General features: G+C 39.4%; 2 protein-coding genes across 3 annotated transcripts; one reads left to right on the top strand and one right to left on the bottom strand.

Moving 5' to 3' along the window:
• Nucleotides 1-9,151: 9,151 nt before the first annotated feature.
• LOC129596101 (dual specificity mitogen-activated protein kinase kinase 4-like) lies at nt 9,152-16,105 on the bottom strand. Its single transcript, XM_055493283.1, has 13 exons — nt 15,706-16,105; nt 15,282-15,435; nt 15,058-15,118; nt 14,771-14,822; nt 14,116-14,177; nt 13,855-13,971; nt 12,724-12,843; nt 11,445-11,496; nt 11,239-11,363; nt 11,004-11,078; nt 10,342-10,496; nt 10,138-10,183; nt 9,152-9,657 (listed from the first exon to the last, which is right to left on the bottom strand). The coding sequence occupies exons 1-13, from the start codon at nt 15,791-15,793 to the stop codon at nt 9,544-9,546; spliced, it is 1,221 nt and encodes a 406-aa protein (XP_055349258.1). The 5' UTR covers nt 15,794-16,105; the 3' UTR covers nt 9,152-9,543.
• A 231-nt stretch (nt 16,106-16,336) lies between these two features.
• LOC129596118 (N-lysine methyltransferase setd6-like) lies at nt 16,337-23,893 on the top strand. 2 transcript variants are annotated; one of them, XM_055493303.1, is made up of 11 exons: nt 16,337-16,566; nt 16,791-17,070; nt 17,183-17,320; nt 17,377-17,521; nt 19,918-20,071; nt 20,654-20,785; nt 21,106-21,397; nt 22,177-22,395; nt 22,963-23,140; nt 23,210-23,255; nt 23,631-23,893. In XM_055493303.1, the coding sequence occupies exons 2-11, from the start codon at nt 17,008-17,010 to the stop codon at nt 23,830-23,832; spliced, it is 1,569 nt and encodes a 522-aa protein (XP_055349278.1). In that variant the 5' UTR covers nt 16,337-16,566; nt 16,791-17,007; the 3' UTR covers nt 23,833-23,893. The 2 variants fall into 2 exon arrangements, with proteins under 2 accessions (XP_055349278.1, XP_055349279.1); XM_055493304.1 differs by lacking the exons at nt 16,337-16,566; nt 16,791-17,070; nt 17,183-17,320; nt 17,377-17,521 and adding an exon at nt 19,577-19,770.
• The last annotated feature ends 116 nt before the right edge of the window (nt 23,894-24,009 follow it).

Below are 24,009 nucleotides of genomic sequence, written 5' to 3'. Positions count from 1 at the left end.
AATATTAATAATCACGTAATCGATTTTTGAAAAGTTTTTGCCATGTGAAACAGCGCAGGCAGGGACTTCTACACCTCATCATAGGTAGAACAAAGAAAACATCATTACGACCGCCAGAACGTAGTACGAACTGAACCTGTACATACCCGTACTGGTCAATTAATTATATTAAAACATTTCCTTTTTTTACGATAGATTCTATTAGCGATGACGGACAAAGTCACAAACGCTTACAACAGTGGGCTGGTCAACCGTCAACGACCACGTAACAACCTATTAATGCTAGCATGTTACCAAGCACTGCAGTTTTGTTAAAAAGTGCAAAAGAAGAAAGCGGTACCTGTTATGAAGTTAAATTGCCGTTTTACTTTCCGCATTAACTGCAACATGGACGCACACGAAAACAAAAGCCATAAGTTTCCATACTCGCGTTATACTTATATATGGATTATTCGTTTCCCATGCATACATATGGGGCGTTAAAGGTATTATTTTAAACCAGCTTCCCGATGGGCTAATAAGCATGCACAACAATGTGCAAAACATAATTATGCGCATAATTAGCAGTCACGTCGCGAATGCTTATTGTTAAGTTTAAAGCAGTTTGGGAGGGTCCTTATAATTACAGTTCTTAAAGTTAGGTTTTGCTTCAACCTGGTTGCTCAAGCTGCACCGTTTTTTAAACGAAAGCAGTCAGAATATATGTATACCGGTTGAGCAGCACTGACGCTCCTAGTAGCCTTGGATAGGTGGGCAAGCAATTCCGAAGAACTTAATGCGCGCACAGCCCCGGTGTGTCCGTACCACAGAAACGACAGAATAATGAAAGCGGACAGGTCGAAAACTTGGTTACAATGCGGAATCACTATACTCACGGTCCTCCATGATTATTCTTTAGCCCGAACGCTGCCAGACAGTATGTGAACCATCTCGCCTGCTGCCGCCAAAAATTTTTGCAAGCATGTTGTTACGCCAATTACCATTATTTTTAAAACTTTTGCAGACTGGAGAGAATACGTTGATGTCGATGCGCTGACAGCGGATAACGACCAATCACGATACAGCAGCGACTTTTGGGAGGGTGACATTGCTGGATTTGATTCAGAAGAGGTAATTGGTGTTGACGGTTTTCCCTTTTTGCCGGTATGCAAGAATAATCCGCACTCGTTGTTGTCGCAGATGGTAAGAAAGTCAGCCGCCAACGCGGCCAACGACGACAATCTGTTGTGGTCTAACAACACGATTCCCTATGAACTCACCACGCAGCGCTCGGCAACATTCAGTAACCCAATAAAATGTTGTCGAATAACCTCCATTTTAGAAGCCTCGGAGAAGAAAATGATTGAGGAAGCGATGGACATCATCATGCATCTCACCGGCAGTTGTGTAAAGTTCGTGCCCCGCACCCACGAAACTGACTATGTTAAATTCCAGAAAAGTTTTCAATGAGCTACAGTACAGCCTTCGTAAAATCGTTACCGGAATATTTACGGTTGTGTGAGTTATGTGTAAGCCGGCGTCAGAATAACAAGAATACGCTTCTTGTAGATGCTCGTCGAATATCGGTCGCCTTGGACAGAGGCAGCTGATACAACTGACGTCGGGTTGCATCCTTCGCTACGGCTGCATCCAGCACGAACTGATGCACACGCTGGGTTTCTTTCACGAACAGTCCCGCCTCGATCGGGATGACTATGTTCTCATCAACTGGGACAACATCGCGACAGGTGTACAATTTTTACGATGTTGTGTTAGTATGTAAACTATCAAGTAAAATGATTACTGGCTGCATTTTGCAGAGGATAAAGGTCAGTTTGAGAAGCGTACAGGAATGACATATGGTCTTCCCTACGACTACCAGTCGGTTATGCATTACGAACTGAAAGCCTTCGCCAAAGACCCAAATTTTCCAACCCTTATACCGAAAGTGAGGGGAATGAAAATGGGGCAGAATGAGAATCTGAGTCCGCTGGATCTAGCCAGGATTTACAAGCGGTTCAGTTGCATTGTGCCTACTGGTAGACATTTCGTTTCAACGCAAGGAGAATGTCGAGCCTCGGGCACGATGGCATCCACAACTTCAGGTTTGTCCGTTAAGGTTTCGGTAATTACCGCTTTGCTAATCGACTGTCTTGCTACGTGCTTTGCACGGTCGCGTCCGGCGTTGTCTCGTGGATATGCAACGTATGAAGAGAACAAGCAAAGCAGGCAAAGCGGAATAAATGACTTAAACATAACTCTTAGGCGATCAAAACGTTACCAGCACTGTAAGGTCAACCACAAAGACTCAGCAGGAATTCTGGACCACGCCGATTAGCGAGACGCCGCCTTCACGTATATCTCTTTATGTCCCAAAACAAGGTGACTTTCATGTATATCTGTATTGTATACGGCGGATTTAACGTATTCAATACAAGTAAGTATTTTTACATGCTTAGATATTTAAAGACATTCCTTGTCGCTGCTTTGATCCTGATGGCTATGTCTACTCATTGCCGGTTCGACCTAACGATGCCTGGACTACCGAAGACTGTAACCGACCGCCTTCGGAACATTGCAGTCCTTGGTCGTTCGATTCAAATTGCACTCTTGCGAAATTATGGTACGGTTTCCCTTGTACCTCAGCAGCCACCCAAGAAGAAATGAAACAAATGATCGAGGCGATGGCCAGACTACCGCTCCGCTACATAATGGCCAAACTGCATGATGCCGAGTATTTAACCGGTGAACTCTTGCATCCCGTTGCCGAGCGGATTATTCAGTTTAACTTTCGCCATCTTCAGACCAGACGAGCCACAGGCAAACTGCGTGACATGAAGCTGAACAACATGCTCGAATTTTAGGCACTTATGTGCTCATCAGATTTGGTTATCCAGCGAACGGATGTCACCACATCACTGAAACTTCGAATACTTATCTTTTCTCAATGTGATGTTACATCACTGGAAGCCGACAGCTTTTCTTACCTGGAGGATCTTCGTGTTGTCTCCCTGGACTGGGTCAGTCTGGTGGGCGTTTCTCAAAAGATGCGCATTTAATGTGATCGGGCTTTTGCATGGTATCGTGCGTGGATATCCAAAAATCAGTTTCTCGTTCAAAACCGGGCGGAAGGGAGTATATACAGCATAGCAGACGGACTGGCTAACTTGGCGTACAACAAAGATGACCTTTTCAAATCTAATTTCGATAACTGGTGCACATGACCGGTAAGGCACCGTTGCACTCAAGTATCACACGCTCCCACCGAGAAGATGCCGAATGCCTAATAAAATTTTATTCGTTGACAGTTACATTACAGTAGCTCTGCATTTATGTATAGTAGCGCTTTTTAAGAGTTTGTACTTTATCCATTAACCGGAGCGCAGCGAAGGTCCTCTAATTCAGACGAAAAAAGTGTCTGTCCGTCTGTCTGTTACGGAAGTGAAAGAGCAGCGTCGTACGCGGAAGCAGGAAATGGCGCCATAGTTATCCTCTTTCATGTCAGGAGAGGATACAGAACCAGAGCGGATGTCCGCGGCTTATGTGCCCAGCTAAACATATCGATGACGATACCGGGCATCTGTTGCAGCACCCTAGAAATCACGGCTCTTATACCAGACAACTATGTGAACAGCACGCTTCAGTAGCGGATAAAGCTGCATAATTGTGTTGCATCCAGTATATTTACTGCACGTGGCATGTCGCGATTTATCCAGTTCATTATCGACGAACGCATCTCACATTGAACAGCAGGGCTCTTTACTTATGCTGTCCTCGCTGCAGGTCATTGATCTGGCTGGCTCATTCTCATCTGCGGTGACTGCGAAAACATTCCACCCAACCTTGGCGCTTCGGCCCGCACAAGGCGCTCATACGAAAAATCGATCGATATAGCCGTGCATGCAAAACTAGGGAAACGGAAACCAATAAAACTGCAGTCCTGCAACTCAAAGAAAACAGACAAAGAAAAACAGAAATGTACACTGTATTGAACATGAATACATGCGACAACACAACACATGGTGCAAACCAAACGAAGATGCAATTTTCACTTTGAAAAAAAAACGCAAAATGAAACAGAAGAAAATGCCATCTTAACCAAAATGTGGTTGATGTAACTTGAAACCAACATTTAACCAAGCATAATGCGCCCGCGTTAAAAACCAAGGAAACAGAAAGGTTTATTAATGCAACATGAGTAATCGAACTTTAGTCACATGCCGGCAACTTGGTGGTTCAGTGCGTTACGCTTCAATGCGTAACGTCTGAGTCAGTGCAGACATTTGACAACATACGAGTGCATTGCACCGCATTTACTGCTGCCGCTGTAATATATTCGCACAAGCCTGTTTTTTATTTTGTGCGTCCTACACGCAGTTTTGGATGCATGGAACATACAGACAGTTCCGCGTGTTTGGAAAAGTGAGAAATAGACCACTGTATTATAGTCAGTTACACAAATCATTAAAAGGTTAGTCGTACAATTGCGCTGTCTGTGAATTTAATTGCTAACCATAGATTTATACAGATCACAAATTTTGACATTTTTATTTGTTTTCAGGTGAATAAATTCTAGTTCTATTGACAGTAATCACCGATTAAATAAATACAAGTAATTGTTCCACTTTGCTTGGCAAATTGCAAATTTTAGGAGCCTTCCAATATACAATTTGTTGAAAGCAGGTATACAATAAACTATGACTAAAGTAACCGACTATTAGGGCGTCCCCCATGGCCAGTTAAAAACGATTGGATAACTAAACAGGAACTTACTTGTACCTTAGTTTCAGTGAAAGTAACGGTATTTTACCACAGTTTTTCAAAAATTTGTAGCAACATTCTGAATTAGCTGATGTTTAGACTGCAAAATCATTACTGACAGATAAAAATTTATAGACAACAGGCGGCAAAATAAATCAATAATTTAACACTATCAACTCTCTAAATTCCTCACAAAAATCTCATTTCTTACATCATCATCATACACAATTTTGTTTGTATATTTTTGAAAATGCACCATTTACAGACCAGGGCCCTGACTGTCCATGGCTAAAATGAATAATACAACTTTATTCACTCAAAGAAAAATTTTATTTTCAACACACAGCTATAACTAATATACTCCATACTGTCCGCCTGTTGCCTTACTGTCATAGTTTTTATTTTTAAAGGCTTTGAACTAACACGCAAAAAATTGATCGACGATCATTAATTATTATTATTATTCTTTAGTTTTACACCTGCGCTACTTTGTATACCGTACTTTCTCATTACATTTCGGACTTATTGCCACGTTAGTTTTTTTATCGATGTATCATGTTTACCGACAACCGACAAGTACTGTTGTTTTCTTTTAATGTCTTTAAGCCTCTCAACAAACCTATCAACAGTATCTGGTCTGTCTTCGATAACTGCTGCTTTCAGTTCAGGTGGCATGTGCTCAAAAATCACGCGTACTTTTTCCTGCTCTGTTGCAAGAGGGTTTGTTATGCGAAGGTAATCGAGAATCTCGAAAACGTAACCCAGAGGATTTTGTAATGGATTATTAGAAAAGCTTAGTGATTGCAGATCAAGGTCGTACGCACTTTTGCCAAACACTTTAAGAAACTCTTTCTCAGTTTCATCCCAGTCTGGTAGCTTAGTTTTATTCGTAATAAACCATTTTAAAGCGTCTTTGTTTAACCGCATCGGAAACATTTCTTTCAACTTTTCATTATCCCATTCGAAATATTCACCAAAAAGTTTGAATTTTATCAGAAAATCTGCCGCCGATTCTGAGTCTTGCCCAGAAAATGACGGCAAATCTGCAAGGTTAACCTTCCGGTCGACTTTGGCAGGATTTAATTTATTTAAAGCATCAGCTAATTTGTTTACTGCAGCTGCATCCATTTTGTTCTGTACAACTGCACCAACAAATTTTCTCTCCTCAAACAACTCTAGGTTTGCAGTAACCGGCAAAATATCGTTATCCTGAGAATTAAGAAACTCGTTGTTATTCCCAGTAACCGTACTATTCAGATCATTGGTTGTAACCTTGCTCGCGCCTGTAACCGGCTCTTTACTGGTAATCGGCTTCACTTTGTTACTTCTACTTTTTATGGCTTTTTCGCTTTTATCAACAAGCTCCCTTTCACTCACATGTGTTAACGGTAAGGTGCTTCTTGTAGCAGGCATAGCTTATTGCTATTATTAGCCATTGTAATTCAAGGTTAACAGTTACAATTATCATTAGAATTATTACTTAAAGCAGACTAAATTATCATTACAACTGGTACGAGTATATTGGCATTGCCGTGCATGTTAATAAATCACATGTACAGAGTACACAACAAAAGGTATGTACCCGTTGTACCGGTATTTATGTACCAACAACAGCTACGAGATTGCGCCGCGCGTGTACATGTGCACAAGCCAGGATGAACACGGCAGTACAGACTTACACAGTGAACAGAAATACACAGGAAACTCAGCTTTTTTTTTTCTCAACAAAAGTTATCACTTACATAAGCAAGTGCCGGTAACTGACACTGTTTACTATAAAGTTGATGCATTAAACAAAACGCTGCCCAACAATGCTGAGACGTGAATTTGCATGCTGCTAACTACATCAGGTTACCGGCAACTGATATTGCCGGTCACGCCCAAACAAAATACCGGCCATGAACGGTACGAAAGCAACAACGAGGCCACAAGAGTTCCATCACATCTACGGTACAAGCCGATAAACAACAGCTGACAAACGCGTGGTATGTCGGCGGGTTACACAGACTAGCACAGCTATTGTAGTTAAACGAAAATTATGATACTGTTCGTTGACCTTGTACATATTTCTATCTCAATGGGTATATCGTTCCCACACTTCCGTCTGGATTAGCAACTTCGATTCTTTGTACACAAGGGACGTAAGAACAACTATCACCTACGTAGTGCACTAACTGTTGTATCCCATTACATTTAACGCTGACTTCTATCTTATCGAATCGTAAACCGGTATCAAGGAAAAAGTTAGTCTAAACCATTCACGCTGGCGTTCCATCAAAATTCATGTAGTAACAACCATTATAACAACAAGCCAAGCAATATCGTGCAAAACGGAAAGATCTTCTTAACGTAGGGAGAAATGACTCATCGCAACAAAATTAAACAGCATGCTTCACTAGACACGGCTATCGATCTTCCACTTACACCATCCGTGTGGTTCTTCAACCGCGAACTTCGCCCGCGTCATCCGGTTGGCACCGTGCTCGCCGGCATCCAGCTGCATCCAATCCGCAAGAACAAACACAAAGGTATCCCACTGTAGACCGGTAACAGGCAGGCGATCCGGGTTCACAGGTAAAATCGCACAGGTGAAATCGGACAGGTAACAATGACTATTGCATTTAGTCGACTCGATAAACCACACAACCGCGCGTAAAAACACATAGAATGACTTTCACCACCAAATGCCCTCCATGTCAGATAGCGTAAAGCTACTGATGGTTTATGGTAGTGAATGACCTTTACTAAACAGCTAACTCAGGCACGACGCTAACCCAATCGTTCTGCTAACGGTGACCTTTATACAGACTCATTCAGACTAACAGTGCAACAACATCTAGGACAAGAAGATATGCCAGAGAACACTTCCCAAGACCAGATATTCCAGAGCTGCTAGCTATGCAAGATGACATTAATTCATTCACAAGGAGTTCTTCTCCCTCAAGCACTCAGAAGCGATTTCTGATCCAAAATATGAAAGATGACAGAACACGCCTTCAACTTAAAAACACTCATAGACAAACCATGAGACAACATTTTATTGATTGTTTTATGAGAGATCAAAGTACACTTAACACTTTACTAATTGGCTGATACTTTCTGGCCACTTCCTTCCGTTGCAAACCACATCAAAGTATAACTGTCCATACAAAATGTACTTCAACCAGTCGTACTCGTGACACAACTATGTGAACATTCACGTAAAAATATGCCGTTCTGCCGGTTTTTGTTAATTTTTGATTTAGTAGCGGTGTAGGAGCACGGGTAGTAGTGTGGAAAAGTCACGGATGACCGTTCTACCTTTCGTTTTCAACCCTGAGAGCTGTGCTCCGGTCTATCGTTGCTCAGTTAGGTGCACTTTTCTACACTTACTTTACTTTACTTGTTTTACACACTTTTTTTCACTTTTTTACACACTTTTTTTGTATACACACTTTTTTTTAACAGTTAGCAGGGGAGAGCAAGGGCAAGAGCAATAATTAAATTCTCTTGAAATTCCCTCCCACGATGATAGTGTTGCTGAAATGGCAGACGTTTATAAAATGCCCTCGTATGTAATTTTTCATTGTACCGACGTCTTTGGCCGCTACGAAGAACAGGTCAGGAGAACAGGACTTCCGATGATTAACAGGATGCGAATTACACGTTACGGTGATTGATCAGCAAGCTCTCTACAGGTTCGTGCTATGGACGTTGGCAATGCGACTCCTGTTCACTGCGCTGATCGGATGGACTACATCCACTCTCAATCGGTACCGCTCCGCAGTGATCGATCGCCACTTTCAGTGACCTTTCCCAGAAACTAAGCTCTTTTGGCGAGAACCAACGTTAACGAAACAGAACGTACACGCCAGTAGCCGCAGACATAGGCATGCCACAGCCAATGTCCACTGAGCGGTAACCATAATAGCATGACATCTGTAATCAAATACTGGTACTCGCAGCGATTAGTGACCATAAGTGCGGTATCATCCCGGTATGTAATTGTTTAGTAGCTTACGGTATCCCCACATCCCAGCCCTCACTGTCACCACACCATAATATTTTAAGCAGGCGCACTGCACTGATCATTCTCTAAGAAAAATACTCGTACTACAACTAAGCCGAGCAAGTACACAAATTTCTCAACTTTTTTCGGTGTACCGTGTAGATGTTGCTCTGGTTTTGGCAGAACGCATCAGACTACATTCGTAGTTACAGTGCTATCAAGTTTTGCCAATACCGTTTCTTCGATCCAAATAATTGTGTGTTTTGAGAAGAAATCGAAAAACTTACCGAGCCTAAACAAACTTTTCAAACATCAACCCGATTCCACCATTGATTTGATTCTCTATTTGCAGTTCTGAGCTCTCAGCGTTGGCGTTCCAACTGAATATTTCGTGTTTCAGTATGATCTCGTGACAGCCTTTTTATTATTACTACCATTTTTCTTTCCCGAAAATTCCACAAATGCCCATTAACAAACTTCACCCAATAAGAAAACATCAAATCAAAATAAAAAAAAATCTGCCACAAAACATCACGTTAACCGGCACAGAAAAATCGTAGCTGCGAAACTGACTGAAGGGGCGCTGGCCATCACACCAGGCACAGCGTGACGACCAAGTCCACACACAAACAAAAATCCCAAATAAAAATTTAGTAAAAGGTTATCAACAAAAAATCAAAAATAAATATAATCCTGTGGAGTATATAATCAAATTTTATATTTATTATATACAGAAAGAACAGCATCGAGTTTGGGCGTTGGCCGAGCAACGCGTCCCGTCACCGGTGCACACCGCACGCCATTTTTTCCCATAATCAGGATATGGATAAACCCGGGAGATTGGCGCATTCCATCTTCAGGAGAACGGCCTCCACGAAGGCGCGGGTGTCCGTCGGAGCGGCGGCGGCTTTACGAATAAACGCATGACTCTGCGAAAAGAAAAATGCATAAAAATTACTACAATTTAAATCAAAATTATTTAAAATGTCTTTTAGAATTTTTTTTCTCAATAACAATCGATCTGCGGAGCTGTTTCAGCCGCACAAAATAAAGCAGAAAGGATTTTTCAAGAATAAAAAACAGTAAATTAAATAAAAGAATAATAATTAATAAGTAAGTAGGTGCTTAAAATTTTTTACGTTTAATTAAAAATTTATAACTACTAAATTAATTCAGTCTTATTTCGAAATATCATTACTCCTGAAGAAATTACAAATTATAAAAAAATTTAAATGGAGAAATTTATAAAAATTACTGAAATTTAAATCAAAGTACTGAGATCGTATTTTAAAAGTTTGTAAAAAAACGGTTTTTACAAAAATTCATCTAAAAAACATCTACCTATTTTAATAATTTTGTATACTGGGAAAAGCACATTTTTCACACATAATTCTGGTTAATCAGCTTACCAGGAGGAGTTTATATTTGGGTCTCTTTGGTACATCTTTGGCCAAACTGCAAAGAAAACATTAATTAAATATTAAATTTAAGGTGGTTTGGTACGAAATAAAACCAAGAAAACAGCAATTCCACACAACGCTTGAATATTTTTCCCGATTTTTTGTAATATTAACGAACATTTTACTGCATGCTATATGACCAGGATTACCCACCAAATATTGACGAAATCGATGAATTCATCGGAAAAGCGCGGATGCCGCATGCGGTCTAGCCGGGGCGGTTCGCCCTCAACGACCTGGGCCAGCTGCTTGAAGACGTTGTCCCATTCCTGAATAGGATAGGGGAATTGACCCAACGCCAGCTCCATCTGCAAAACATCAGCGAATACTTATTAATCACTCAGAAACACTTCGACCACTTCTTGTGCCAATATAGATAAGCGGAGGCATGCTTTATCTGGATTATAATTTTTATTAATACGATAAAAGATCTTAAAACATAAAATATTAACGAACAATATTTTGTTAGTTTTATTTTTACCGCATATTAATTTATAAACTATTCCAAATAAAATAAGTATTAACGAACAACAATATTCTGTTAATTTAAGATTTTTTACGCGCATATTAATTTTACAGATGAATAGAATATTCAATATTCTAACTAAAATAGCTAGAAACGAATAATATTATTCTGTTAATTTATATTTTTTCCCCGCGCATTAATTTTATATTTAAAACAAAATATTAACGATCAATGTAATTATTATTAGTTCGTTAATTTTATTGATGCCTTTCCTACCGAATAAAACTGCATTTCCGTCAAGGCTATTTAGTACAGTTTAACTGGATAGAATTAAGATATACAAACTCACCAGTGTGATGCCCAGACTCCAGACATCCGAACGAATATCGTACTGCTGCGCTTTGGTCGGATCAATACGTTCCGGCTGCAGGAGAAAATCATGTCAATTTATTCCCATTTTTTTCCAATGTAAATTATTGAACAATTACAATAATATTTCAACGAAAAATTTACTGGTAATAATAGCATCGTTTTAATTTAAAGTTGGAATTAGAGGAAGTTTTCTGTAAAAAAAAACTGCTTACCGCCATGTACGGTCGGCATCCGACATTGGTCCGGGCGATGGAGTCCACCAAACGGCCACTAATACCGAAATCACACAGTTTCATATTGCCACGCCGATCCAGCAGAATGTTAGACGGCTTCACATCTGCCCACAACAAAACATATTTTTTAATTACGTATTTTTCTCGTATTTTCCCGTACTTTAGAATGCCATCGACGGACTCACCACGGTGTATGATATTTAACGAGGATTTCAAATAATCCAGCGCATTCAACGTCTGCAGTAAAAAACAAGAAATTTGTCAAACTCGGACTTGAGTACGGTAGAAACAACTAACCATAGTGATCGGATGAAATATCGTAGTGTAGTGGCTCACAGGAGGTAGCACTGTCTGAGCACTGCTATTCAAAGTTAAGTGCTTACCCACGAAAACACTCAATGCTCTGACTAAAATTTTTTCCTCTATTTATTTCTTGGAAAATTTATTTTCGAGCATTACCACACCATTTATTGCCCAAAAATTATCATCATTATTAGTCAAAATGCAGTACCGGTATATTTACATTATACTGATGATTACAGCAAAACTGTCAGACATCACTAATATAATATTCTGCCGTATTACTCGTACGAAGTATTCATGTTCAGGATAACTAGCACATCACAAAAAACTCAACGCATTAATTTATCTCAACATGTCTGTACTACCAGGAAAAACAGGGTTTTTTATGTGCGGAATAAATTCACATTACTCATTCATACGAGCCTACGAGAATTGTATAAATCAGTAGTATAAATTTATTCGTTATATCAAGAAAACAAACCCGATTTTTTCCTGGCAATACGTTAAAATAAATCCGGCTTGCGTTGCGTTATTTTAATAAGGAACTAATTCACCTGACTTCACACCAGCCAAGATTCATTTAGTTTATCAAATGGCAGCGCTTTATTTTAAGTAATTAATTTCTACCCATTTTTCCGTAACCATTTTCTTTAATTTCTGCTGATTTTCTGGTAGGCGTTCGCACTCAGACAATAACGATAATTTTACGATATCGTTATTGTTTTATAACAAAATTATCGTTTTTAATATATTCCTGTCGTATTCGGTGATAAAATTTGTATTAACGAGTACGACAGAAATAAATCGGTCGATATTCTTGCACAGTCGGGGCTTTCATTGGAACAATCACCAATAACCACTTCCTGGCATTTGCGAAAACATCACCAGCCCGACAAAAAGGCCATTTACGTCAGCCAGACCCGGTCTAAATTTATCCCGGCGGCGTGCTAAATTCAGCCGCTTAATTCAATAATCCCTCACCGAAAATAGCCACCTCGTAATAATCCCGGGATAAAAATAGCTATTTTTTCTACAGGGATTTCTATTTCGGTCCCGCACCTGCCGCTACACGGCCAACTTGAGGTCAGCCTTGAATCATCGCCAGCAGCGATCAATACCTTAATGGCATCGCTACGCAAATGCTAAAATTGTGCAACGTACCGCCACGGCGATTTTTCCCAGGATCTCCTCGGGAATTTCACTCTGGAGGATTTCATAGATGAATTTATAGAATTTATCCAGGGATGTATCCATCAGTTCCATACATATCCAACAATCACCCTATTTTTGACAAAAGACAATCCATTCACTATGTTTCTTATCACTTTTGCAAAGACAGATTTTACTCACACACAGAGTTTTTCCATTTATTTCAGATATTAATTGATTCTGATTTACTTTTCTCCACAGATTCTAAGCGTTTTCAGTGACTGTACAGTTTTTTTTTAAATACTGTTGAGATGCTTGTTAAAATTGTTAGTTTAATTTATTTTTATTTGGATTTTTTAATTTTTTTCATTAATTTTTATTAGACAAACCGAAAATTTTTCATTAGTGTGTTAGTTAGATTTTACGTGCCGAACGGTTTCTTCTCGAACATGAACACTAAATTAGGAAAGGTCGCAGTAATTGCCGATTTTTATCCCTGTCTAGGAACTGACTAAAATATTAAGTATTTAAAACAATTTCAAAATTACAATTACATTAAATCATTTTTAATTCTTACATATGAAAGCGTATTCTGTAGAAGCTTTTATACGTAACCGTCACAATTTCAGGATATAAAAAAGAATTAAATTAAACAACAGCTTTGGTCGGTTAAAGGACTACCGCAAACATTAAAATGTCACCTTTTAATAGGCAAGAACTAATGTACGAGCTGTACAGATATGTATGCAGCTGCAGGTAAAGCAAATGAAGCAATTCCAGTTGATGCGATCGTAGTGCAAGGGCCTGATGGCGGCTGCTGTACAGCGGTGAACCGCAATAATTTAGAGATACATTAATAAAAACCCGAAAAAAGCAGTCTGGCAACTCTGCCTGCCTACATACGATAGTATAATTTCTACTTTTTTATTCTGCAGTTCAACATTCGTAATTACAAGAAATAGAATATATAGAAAGTATCAAAAAAAATAAAACTAGAAAAGCAGAAACTATCTGTAATTGTATGTGAGTTAAAGTACCAATAAAGGATTTATTGCTAGAAATACCAAAACATCCCATGCATAATTGTAAACGAACCAGAGAAACGATGTACGAAAATCTGATGAGTTTCGGTAGCCGACTTACATCTTTGAAAATGGCCCCGAAGAACTGGATGATATTGACGCAGTTGGTGCTGCGCATCACCACGGCCAGCTCAATGAGCTCCTTCTGTTCCCGCTCGTCGACGTTGGAGAGGATCCTCTATTAAGGATAACACGCCGCGGGTTAGGGCACACGCGGTGTCAATAGTGCGCTCATCAATTGCATCGAATGATCCGCATTATACTCGTATTTATGACTCATATTACCACCCAACAACATTCCGTCAATCAATATTACGCTCACCTTCACCGCCATCACCGTCCCGCTCGTCTTGTGCATCATCTTATTCACCGACCCGTAATTGCCTAATCAAACAATCAACGCGTGTCACTTCAACGCAGCGCTAAAAGCGCAAACGATGGACAAATTAGCCGGTGATTAATTTAAGTATTTTCTAAGATTTTCCTCGCAATTAGCGCTAATGTACTAATAAAGATTAAAAAATAATAGGCAAATTTATCTAGCAATTCACACGCAGTAAATCAGTAATATACGAGTAGAAGCCGAAAAACAGCCTAAAATGAAGAAAAAATTTTTAATTATTTTTTATAAAATAAAAAAACAAATTCTGTATAGAAAGTTTTGCGCAAATTAAAAAAATAAATATAAAATAAATTCGAAAAGTAATTTTTTTGTGGAAGAAAAATGCACATCCATTTTTAACAAATAATTTTTACAGGGAAAATCTCAGAGTACACAATATTTTAAAAATTACTTAAGCTTTAAAAGAAAATTCAAAAACAACCAAATGTACTTTTCAGTTTTCAAAAGCCAAAGAGGCGAGTTGCAAATACGAGCACAGTGTTTGTAATTTATGACAGCAAGTATAAATATTATTATTACTTTTGCAGAGGAGAATTAAAAATTAATTATGCGTAATCTGGAATCGGTGTCTTACCTCGACCAATCTCGCCCAAGTCCATCAAATCTTCCGCGGTAAATTCATACACCTGCGCGAATAAAAAGAAACTAGCAGATATAAAAACATATGTAATTATAAAATTAAAAAGTAGTTACAAAAACTTTTTCCTTAACAACAATTATTACCAGCAGCTGTTCAAGAAAAGCTAAAAATCTGACAAAATAAAAAAATAATATCAATTGATAATACCCGTCTACCAAAAAAAATTAATTTTCTTATAAAAATTACAACTGAAGATTTTTTAAATTATTTTGATGACGTACCATGTCGGGCGATATCTGCAGCTTCCCAGTCGTCTGCAAACTTCGCGACTGCAAGCGATCTCTGCAAACAGATACTGACATAATTATGCAGTCAACTAACTGCCGACATATTGAATAAACATGTTAAAAGTTCAAACATTTTGCTAAAAAAACCAGTGAAAACACAGCGCCTGTACGAGCATCGAAAGCATCTAATTAAGCAGAGAAAATCAACCAAAACTCACATTTGCGTGCTGAAACCAATATCCTCCAGCGACTGCATCTGCAGTGGAAGGGAGATCGAGGTCTTCATCGCGGATGATGTTTCCAGGCGTTCTGGCACGGCGCTGCTCTTGCCGAATGATAAACGCAATTTACTCTTCCGCTCGCCCAGATTTCCTGCAGAATTCCCATATAATTCCATTACGAACCACGAAAAAAAACGACAACAAAACAAAATTCAATTCCAACAAATGCAACGCAACCCCGCGACTCTTTGCTTCAACCAGCACAAAATGCATCGACGCAGACAGAGAATTGACCCAAAGCGCACGAAATAACATTAAACATTATGAACAACACGCGCATGCGATAAGGAATCTGTACGCTAGAATTTAAAGCAAGACGAAAACGGGGAAACGTGCAGGCGCGCCGGGATTAAATAATCACCTGGATCAGAAAAATCCAGTTCCAGTCTGGAGGTACTCCCAGGAACACTGTGCGGTAGATGGGGCTTAGCATGATCCCCCGTGTCCATCACAAAATTCCGCAAATCACAAGAATTCCGCGGGGCAAATATCAGCCCCTCCGTCCGCAGTGTGGCACAGCACAAACGGACCAGATCAATACTTCATGTACCCATTTTAAGCGCCCCGATCACACTGTGTAATCCACTAGATCAACCCCAGTAAACTGCAAACTCTTCAAGAAATTACAAAGATCCTGACAAGTTTAATCCGTCAATATCATCCCGCCAAGGCAGTGCGGACCGGCTGTTTTAAATGGAAATTTTCAGGGAGAAAAGTGGATGGCATGAATGAAAGTGAAAGTCTGTCTCTCTGGTCTGTTGTATATGTTGGACAGATTCGCGGTACAATTGAGAAAAGAGCGCGAGTGGCGCAATGAATCATAGGTAGCCGCAGTCTGTCTGCGCTGTATGCTGTATGAATCATGCTGGCCGCTCACGGGCGGCTTCACGGGGCGTGGGAAGACAGCGCGACGTACGTATCCGTGTGTTAGACGGAAATCGATGCGGTTTGATCTGTGAGTAAATGTTGTGGCGACGCCGCGTCACCCCGCGCTCGTTAAGTATTCGAACGTATCGCACCGATCAACGGGCATGTCTTTTCATTCAGAAATTTAACGGAAACCCATTTGGCAAGGCCGCAAGGCGTTCCAAGGCGGAAACACCGCGGGGAGTATGGACTGTGCAAGACTTCCGACGACTCGTACAGAATGTAGCCAAACGCAACTGCAACCGCCCTGGAAACACATAATTAGGGATTTTTTCACATCAGCAACAATCGATTTGTACGTATAAATTGCTCGTTGCCCCATTGCGAATCCTTTATAAATTTTTTTTAAAATAGCTTTCATCATCGAAACGGCTATTGTAAATTTTTATAAAAAGGTTTTTTATCTTACAATTGAAGTGAAACTTATTTTTGCGTTGCCGCTAAATAAGAAGATTGTGCAGAATTCATTTTTACAGCATACTGTGATTTCATTTTATGAGTGCGCTGTGGTTATCGCAGGTGGGCGGTCCACTGCATTTAAACCTCGGCTCGCTATGCCTCGCTTGTCTGGTTTCTGACTTTCTGTGTTGTTCATTTTCCGCTTTTTGGATGTTGATTTTTGCAAATTTATTCGTTGTTCGTTTTATTTTATATTTCTCTTGCATGTATAGCGTTTTGCGAATATTTTTTGCTGTGTGAATTCTGAGATCTTTTTGGCGTGTGCCAAATATTTGCAATGGATGCCGATTCCGGCGATTCGTCACAGAATGGCTGCGAAAGTGCTGCGAAGCGTTTCAAGGTGAAGTTTTTTTGAATTTCTCAACTTTTCCCACGAATTCTACCACAGAGGCATAATTTAGCATTTCACTGGTCAATTTCTGTAAGTTTTACAATTATTGTGATTTTCTCAGACGCACCACGACGCGTCAGAAGGCAACGGCATCGCGGCGACCGTGTGCGGTGTCCATATCGACAGCGCTGATGCGGAGCTGCGCGAGTTCGTCGCCTGGTGTCTCAGCGAGCCCGCTCCGTGTTCCATCAATCCCAAAGTGCGTGCAACTGTTTCTGGCATGAAACAGGGCAGTGTGAAGATGGTGTTTCGCAGGTGTACATGGGCCGGGTGGGGTCGTGTGCGCGGTACGGCATGAGCGCCGCGGAGGACATCGCGGATGGTGAGGAGCTCTTCAGGGTTCCCCGCGCCAAGACCCTGCAGTGGGAGAACATCCCGGCGCTCCTCAGCGTGCGACCAGGTATGCGCGGATATCAGTATAAGTTTCAGTATGTGCGCCGGTTCTGTGCGGGTCGAGAAATTGTTCTGTAAATATTTTTCTTTTATTTAATAGCATTTGCCATTGTTTATTTGTTTTGCGTTTTCGCATATTTTTGCATTTATTTTCCTTCACCTTAATTTATTATAGAATTTTTTATTTACCCAAAAAATGGCAGTTTTTGGTTTTCATTAACCAAAAGAATTTTTTCAAGGCTAAAATCGATACGGTATATTTTTTTAATTCAAATATTGTCATTTTTTTGGGGGAAAAGAAATTTTATTTTACATCTATCTTCTATCTATCTATCTATATAAAAGAATAAGAAGGTGCACGAAATCTGTGTGTGTCAGGGTCTAAGTCATAGACACGTTCAACCAAACTTGAATGTCTATGTACCGTTCGATGGCCTTGAATGTGTAGATTTGTACAAAGTTATCAGATTCCAGAAAAACGTAAACAGTTTTGAGAAAAAATTCAAAACTCTAACATGGAAAGTCTACGGGGCGTCAAAAACCAGTTAACAGAGCGCAGCTAAGTAAATATGTAGCTGCCACCTTGCGCAGGTTGTGGAGCTCTACTGATTTTAATTACCGTAACTGCGAAGAAGTACTTACTTACGGCTGCAGCTTGCAACACCTTATCCGGTTTGTACGTAGTCGAGTTCGTTTAAATTGCGTTTAAATTGTTGAAGGTAAAAGGCACACCTTTAAACTTTAAAGTTTGTCCAGTTGTGATTTCTACAGATTATTTAAAACGTACTGTAAAAAACTACACATAGTAATCTGACTGCTATTCCAGTTATGAAATTTGTGCAGTTGCTGCTGCTGGGCTGCGAAGTTTCGCAATATCTGTGGAAATTGCTACAAGCAAAAACTGAAAAAACCGGAAAATTTTGTGTTTGTTATGTTCAGTTTTGTAAACGTGGAAACTTCTTGCGAGCTTTGCCGCCGTTCGGGTTTCAAACCCCATGTTACCAAATTTGATAGTTTCACAGGCACTCAGGCAGGTGACACCGGTCGACACGACACAAGCGGTTTCCGTGGCACAGTAATAGCCAAATTCCGAATTCACACGAACTAACAATACACAGCAATTCCACAATTGGCGAAAGTCGAAAATTAGATTTGCTTTTAGTGTTTTCGGAATTGCACTTTCAAACCACAAGTAGACGTGAAAACCGAAAGCCAAAAGTTTGCGACCACTTCGTTCACAAATTTTAAAACCTTTCGGTTGGTCTCACTACGTTCACCCCGTGCGCTACATTGCGCGCTATTTACTATGGTAAACTACCTTTTCGGTTTTCGCCATTCACCGTCCATCATGGTCCGACGTGGGCAAACACTTTGAAGTGTATTTTCTGCACAATAATTTTGCTGTGTTTAAGAGACGTACGCGTTATTGTAAACATATCTGAGTTCCAGAAATTATTATTTTTATAAATTCCAGCAATAAATTCCTCTGAATTTCGGAAATTATTCCCAATTCTACGTCCAGAAATTCACTGCGCAACAACATAATGGTATTTTGTCCGACTGTTTAAAGTATCTAGCAGCATATTTCGGACATTTACGAAACATATACTTTCGAAATATCTTAAAAAATGCAAGTGAATGTAAAGTACAGAAATATTTTAAACAAGAAGGTGTGGTTAAAGCAAATGCAAATATCAGGCGAAGGGAATTTTGTCTTGGACCGTTGGGCAGCCAGTACCGCAATGAACGGAAGGAAAAGTAGTACGAGTACCGAATTCGAAAGTTTCAAACTTTTTTGTGTACAGAAAGAGTACGATTGAAAGGCAATGAGAAGTGGTGAACGGAGTGGTCAAATTATTAATTAGTTTTCAAATGTTTTAAACGGTGCAATCGCGCAAGTATTTTTGGTTGTTTGGCTGGCTGTTCATTATCACGACTGCTGATAAGTACGTAATTTTTACTATCGTGCCATTTATAATAACGAAAATAAGTACAGTATTGTACGAGTAGGTCTCCATAGTTCGTGCAGTTATCAGTCACTAATTCACTTCGCGCAATTTGCGCGGGGTCCACTAGTAAATTATAATTTCTTATTTTTCATGAACGATTCATCATTTTTTTGCAGTGGACATGTGGAAGTAAAATTCGATTTTTTTACGGGTTATCGTGCTTTTTTTTTGATTTATGATTTATCTTTCGTGTTGTTGATGTTGCTTTTAACTTCGCTTTGCCGATTGTACTTTTTGCAGTTCATCGGTCAGATTTGTTTTTCGAAAATCGATAATATTCATGACTGGACTGTCCAGAATGGTGTTTTCGGTTATTTCAATTTGCTAATAAATTGTGCACGTTTGGCATGTGGTCGGTAGAAGTTTTGTACTGGAGTTGTGCTTTGTGTTGTAGAAATGGAGAAGATGGCGCTGGAAAGTCGCTGGGCACCGACAATCGTGGCCATCCTGCTGGAGGCGACAAAAGCACCGCGCGAATCGCTCTGGTATCCCTATCTGCGCATGTTCTTCCATCAGTCCAATCTGGATGTGCCACTGTTCTGGGATAGGTATGTGTTACTGTCCCGTGATTTATTGCGTAATAATTAAGGAAATTTATTTTGCCACACGGCACAGCGTATCCAGTGCGCCGTAAGGAACCTCGTCAAATGGATGAATTTAAAATGAATTCAATTTTTTGCATGGTCTGCGGAATTTCACAATCTTTTCCCGGGTGTTGGACTTTTGGTAATTGTAAAATAAACGCAAGACGTTTGTTGTTAGTCGCCCTGAACCCAGTGTAGAGTGTCGTGTTATCGTAGTGCACTGGCAGAATGACGATCTCATTCTCATCGTTGAATAATTCCAAGGCGTATATTTGGCGTTTAATAGGTGCTAGTTAATAGATGTTTTATGTTGAAAATGTTTCCTTTTTCTTTAATTACATTCCACGATCAGTACGATGCGGTGCGTATTTGTGGTTGTCTGCAAAACATGCGACACGTGCCGTGGTAAAGGCGAAAAACTGGCATTTGCATGATTCTGTCCGTTGTCTGATTAGCGTTGAATGTTGCATGCAATTCAGTTTGGAGGAATATTTTTTCGGTTTATGAAAATTGGGTTTTTGTCCATTTATTTGATGTTTATCGCAGAGCGACACAGCAGCGCTTGCTGGGAACGTCGACGGTGCCGCAGCGTATCACTGGGGATCGTCAACGAATGGAGACGGATGTGGACAAGCACATTGTGCCGCTTTTACGCAAACTGCATCGCTTTCAAGAAAAGTACAAACTGCAGACCTGCTTATTGTTTTCGTGTGGACGGCATTTTTATAAGTTGAATAAGCAATAATAATAAATAATAAAAAAATTTCGAATATTCGGGCAAAAGCAAAAGCTCAGTAATCAACATGATTAATAAATAATAAAGATAATTTAGTAGCAATTTAAAAAAAATTAGATAATAAGAATAAAAATAATTGACCTAAAAAAATTTAAAGATTCGAAAAAAATAAAAAGCATCTTGGATAAACATGATTAATAAATAATTGTTTATTTGATATTTATTTTCTGGTAATAATTTTAATTTCTTTCGTGGATAACAGCGAATTGGAAAGCCTCCGCGAGACGGTGGTGAAGATCTCCGGTTTTATCATGGCGTACAGTTTCACGCGGCCGGACAGTGAGGACAGTGCCAGCACGGTGGATAAGGAGAATTCCGATTCGGAGGACGAGGACCGCGAAGCCAGCCAAGTGGGCAATGCGCTGATGGAAGTGCCGATTATGGTGCCCATCGCCGACTTCCTCAACGCCAGTGTCCGCCGCAATAACGCCAGACTCCACTGGGACGATGATGGGGAGGTGCTGAAAATGCTGGCGGTCAAAAATATCAAAGCGGTACGTGCGGAAAAAGTAGTTTAATAAAAGGCAACAATAAAATCCAGTGTACAGTCTGTACTTATACAGGATAAATCACTTTCTGTGCATGGAAAAGTTATTAATTTTAAAAATGGAAAATTAACGCATTATAAGGTGTGCATCTATGTTTCTCTAATTCTTGCACATGATTCTTGAACACAGCTTTTTTTATGGAAACCCGGTTTGCCACTGCTCTACGAAAGTTCCACACTATTTTGGTCACAACCATAAATCTATTCCAAAAAATAAGTTCAGTTTGATTTAAATAGTTTAATTCTGACAATGAAAAGTGTTATTTAACTCAGACTTATGAGTAGTAAAATGGAAACCGTCATTTAAATTTGATGAATTAAGATTGAATTAAAATTAATTGTCAGCAAAAAAAGCGCATTTATGCCGCATAATGTATTTTAATTTTTATTTAAATTCAGACTTATGAGTATAAAATACAATGAATACCGTCAGTTTGATTTAAATTTGATGAATTATTCGAATTAAAATTAATTTTAACAAAATCCAGAGTAATTATGCCGCATAGTTTTTTGTTATCCGTGAATCATAATACAATGTTTCGTTAAATCTGCATTCATACGGAAAATATGAGGTTGTATTTGAACTCACATTTGTGGTAGTAAAATACTGCTGTAATTATTCCCATTTTTCATGCTTCATAATATCATTCAAATCCAGTAAAAGAAGACTAAGTTGAATTTATTTGCAATTAATTGTGATAATTGAGAAACTGGTTGAATTTCCAGGGTGAGGAGATATTCAACACATACGGGGAGATTTCTTCATCGGAATTATTGTATCTCTACGGGTACGCGGAGGATGACGAGGAGAATCCCTTTGAAGAGGTCTTTATCCCGTCGTCCTTGCTGCGCGACACCCTCACCGATTTACTGCAGCAGAATCCGCCGCGGCTTCCGCTGTCGCCGGCCCAACTGGATAAACGCTGGAGTTATTTGGAGAAAAAGGTCAGCAACAAGGAAAAGTAATAAATTATGGTCTTTTTTTCCTCATAGCGAAATCAGCTTGGTGTGTTTTTGTTTCCTTTTACAAGTAACCGGCATACATATTGCGTGAATTTCTGCTAGCGATACGAGTTGTATTGATATCCGGCATGCAGCAATGTAGCCTCTACTGCTGTAGAAATTACGTAGTACAATGGCAAATGCGAAAGCAAATTGGAATGACTTCTACAAGTTTTACAGAGATACAGCCTGTATAACCGATTTTCTGCAGATGCTTTCATTTTCTGATTGTTTCACATTTTTATCGGATATGCAGAAAAGAACGAATCAGTGTGAATTAACGTAGTGCGATGGCAGAATGTTCAACATAACAAGAAAGCGCTCCTGAAAAGTTATAAGCTCTATACAAACATTGCTACACTTTTCGCTTAGATTTCGTTTGGTTTATTTTTTCTTTTTATTTTTCAGTTCGCGCAAGTTTGGTCTTTTTGTGGAAATATGTCCTGTTTGTGTAAAATTTGATGCAGTAAATATTCCTTCGACAGCTGTAATTAAATTTTGCTTTTTTAGGAACTAGTTGGTGAGAAATATCCGATCGTCATAGGGAAGAAAGAAATTCTCACGGATATGGAAGTGAGCCGCATTATGGAGGTGCTGACCGCCGACGCGCAGGCATTTGCCGACATGGACGCGGCCGGTGAGGATGAAGAAGAGGAAGCGGATTTCAGCCGGGAGCAGTACCGTTTAGGTGATTTTATCGGCGTGCAAATTTAATTTGTTATTATTTACTTTAATTTTCACTTGAATTGTCTTGCAGAAAATCTCTCGAAACTGGATCCCGTAGCGAAGGATATTTTTGCTAGGTAATTTAGAGCTTTTCCATTTTCGGTTCGGTCGTTGCCTGTGCGGTTTCTGTTCAAAATTAATTGTATGGTTTTTTGATAAATTTTTAAAGAAGATTTTTCCATAAGCAAGCATTATTATAAAAATGATAAATTTGCATGTTTCAGATGATAATATTATTTGAATTTTGTTATGTTTAAACTATGTATTTTGTTGAAATCAAATCGAGAAAATATTCCTGTGTATAAGTGGCTTTTTTCGGTGTTTTAAAATTTATGGTTTTGACAAATAGAATTTCGTTTTTGTCAATTAGAAAATAATTATTGTTGCACTTATTTTTTTTAAACATGTTTTTCATGTACTTACTAGTTTCATTTATGTGTTTTTTTATTCAGAGTGATACAGAAAAAACTGAACGAATATCCACGAACATTGCCGGAAGAAAGAAAAAATATTGAACACATTCAAGAATTGTTGTCCAGACAAAAGAGCGCCGGAAATGTGGATGCAGATACGCAGCGCTCACTGTTTATTGCTTTTGTCCATCGAGCCGAGTTGGTGCTGTTAAACGAATATTTGCGCTGTTTGAATTCTTGATTCTTTTTTTATTTTTCCATTACTTTCATTGTTACTTAATTTATGAGAAAAAATAAAATATGCACGGAAAAAACGCAATACATTACCACGTAAACGGCCAGCAGAAGAAAACTGTGCGCACGTGTACAGCGGCTCTGTACAGACCAACCTACACAAATTATACAGGGAACTGCAGAC

The sequence above is a fragment of the Paramacrobiotus metropolitanus genome, unplaced genomic scaffold (assembly GCF_019649055.1).
Source record: "Paramacrobiotus metropolitanus isolate TYO unplaced genomic scaffold, Prichtersi_v1.0 Parri_scaffold0000086, whole genome shotgun sequence".
In the NCBI taxonomy this organism is placed as follows: Eukaryota; Metazoa; Tardigrada; class Eutardigrada; order Parachela; family Macrobiotidae; genus Paramacrobiotus; species Paramacrobiotus metropolitanus.
This window is presented reverse-complemented; position numbering and strand designations above follow the sequence as displayed.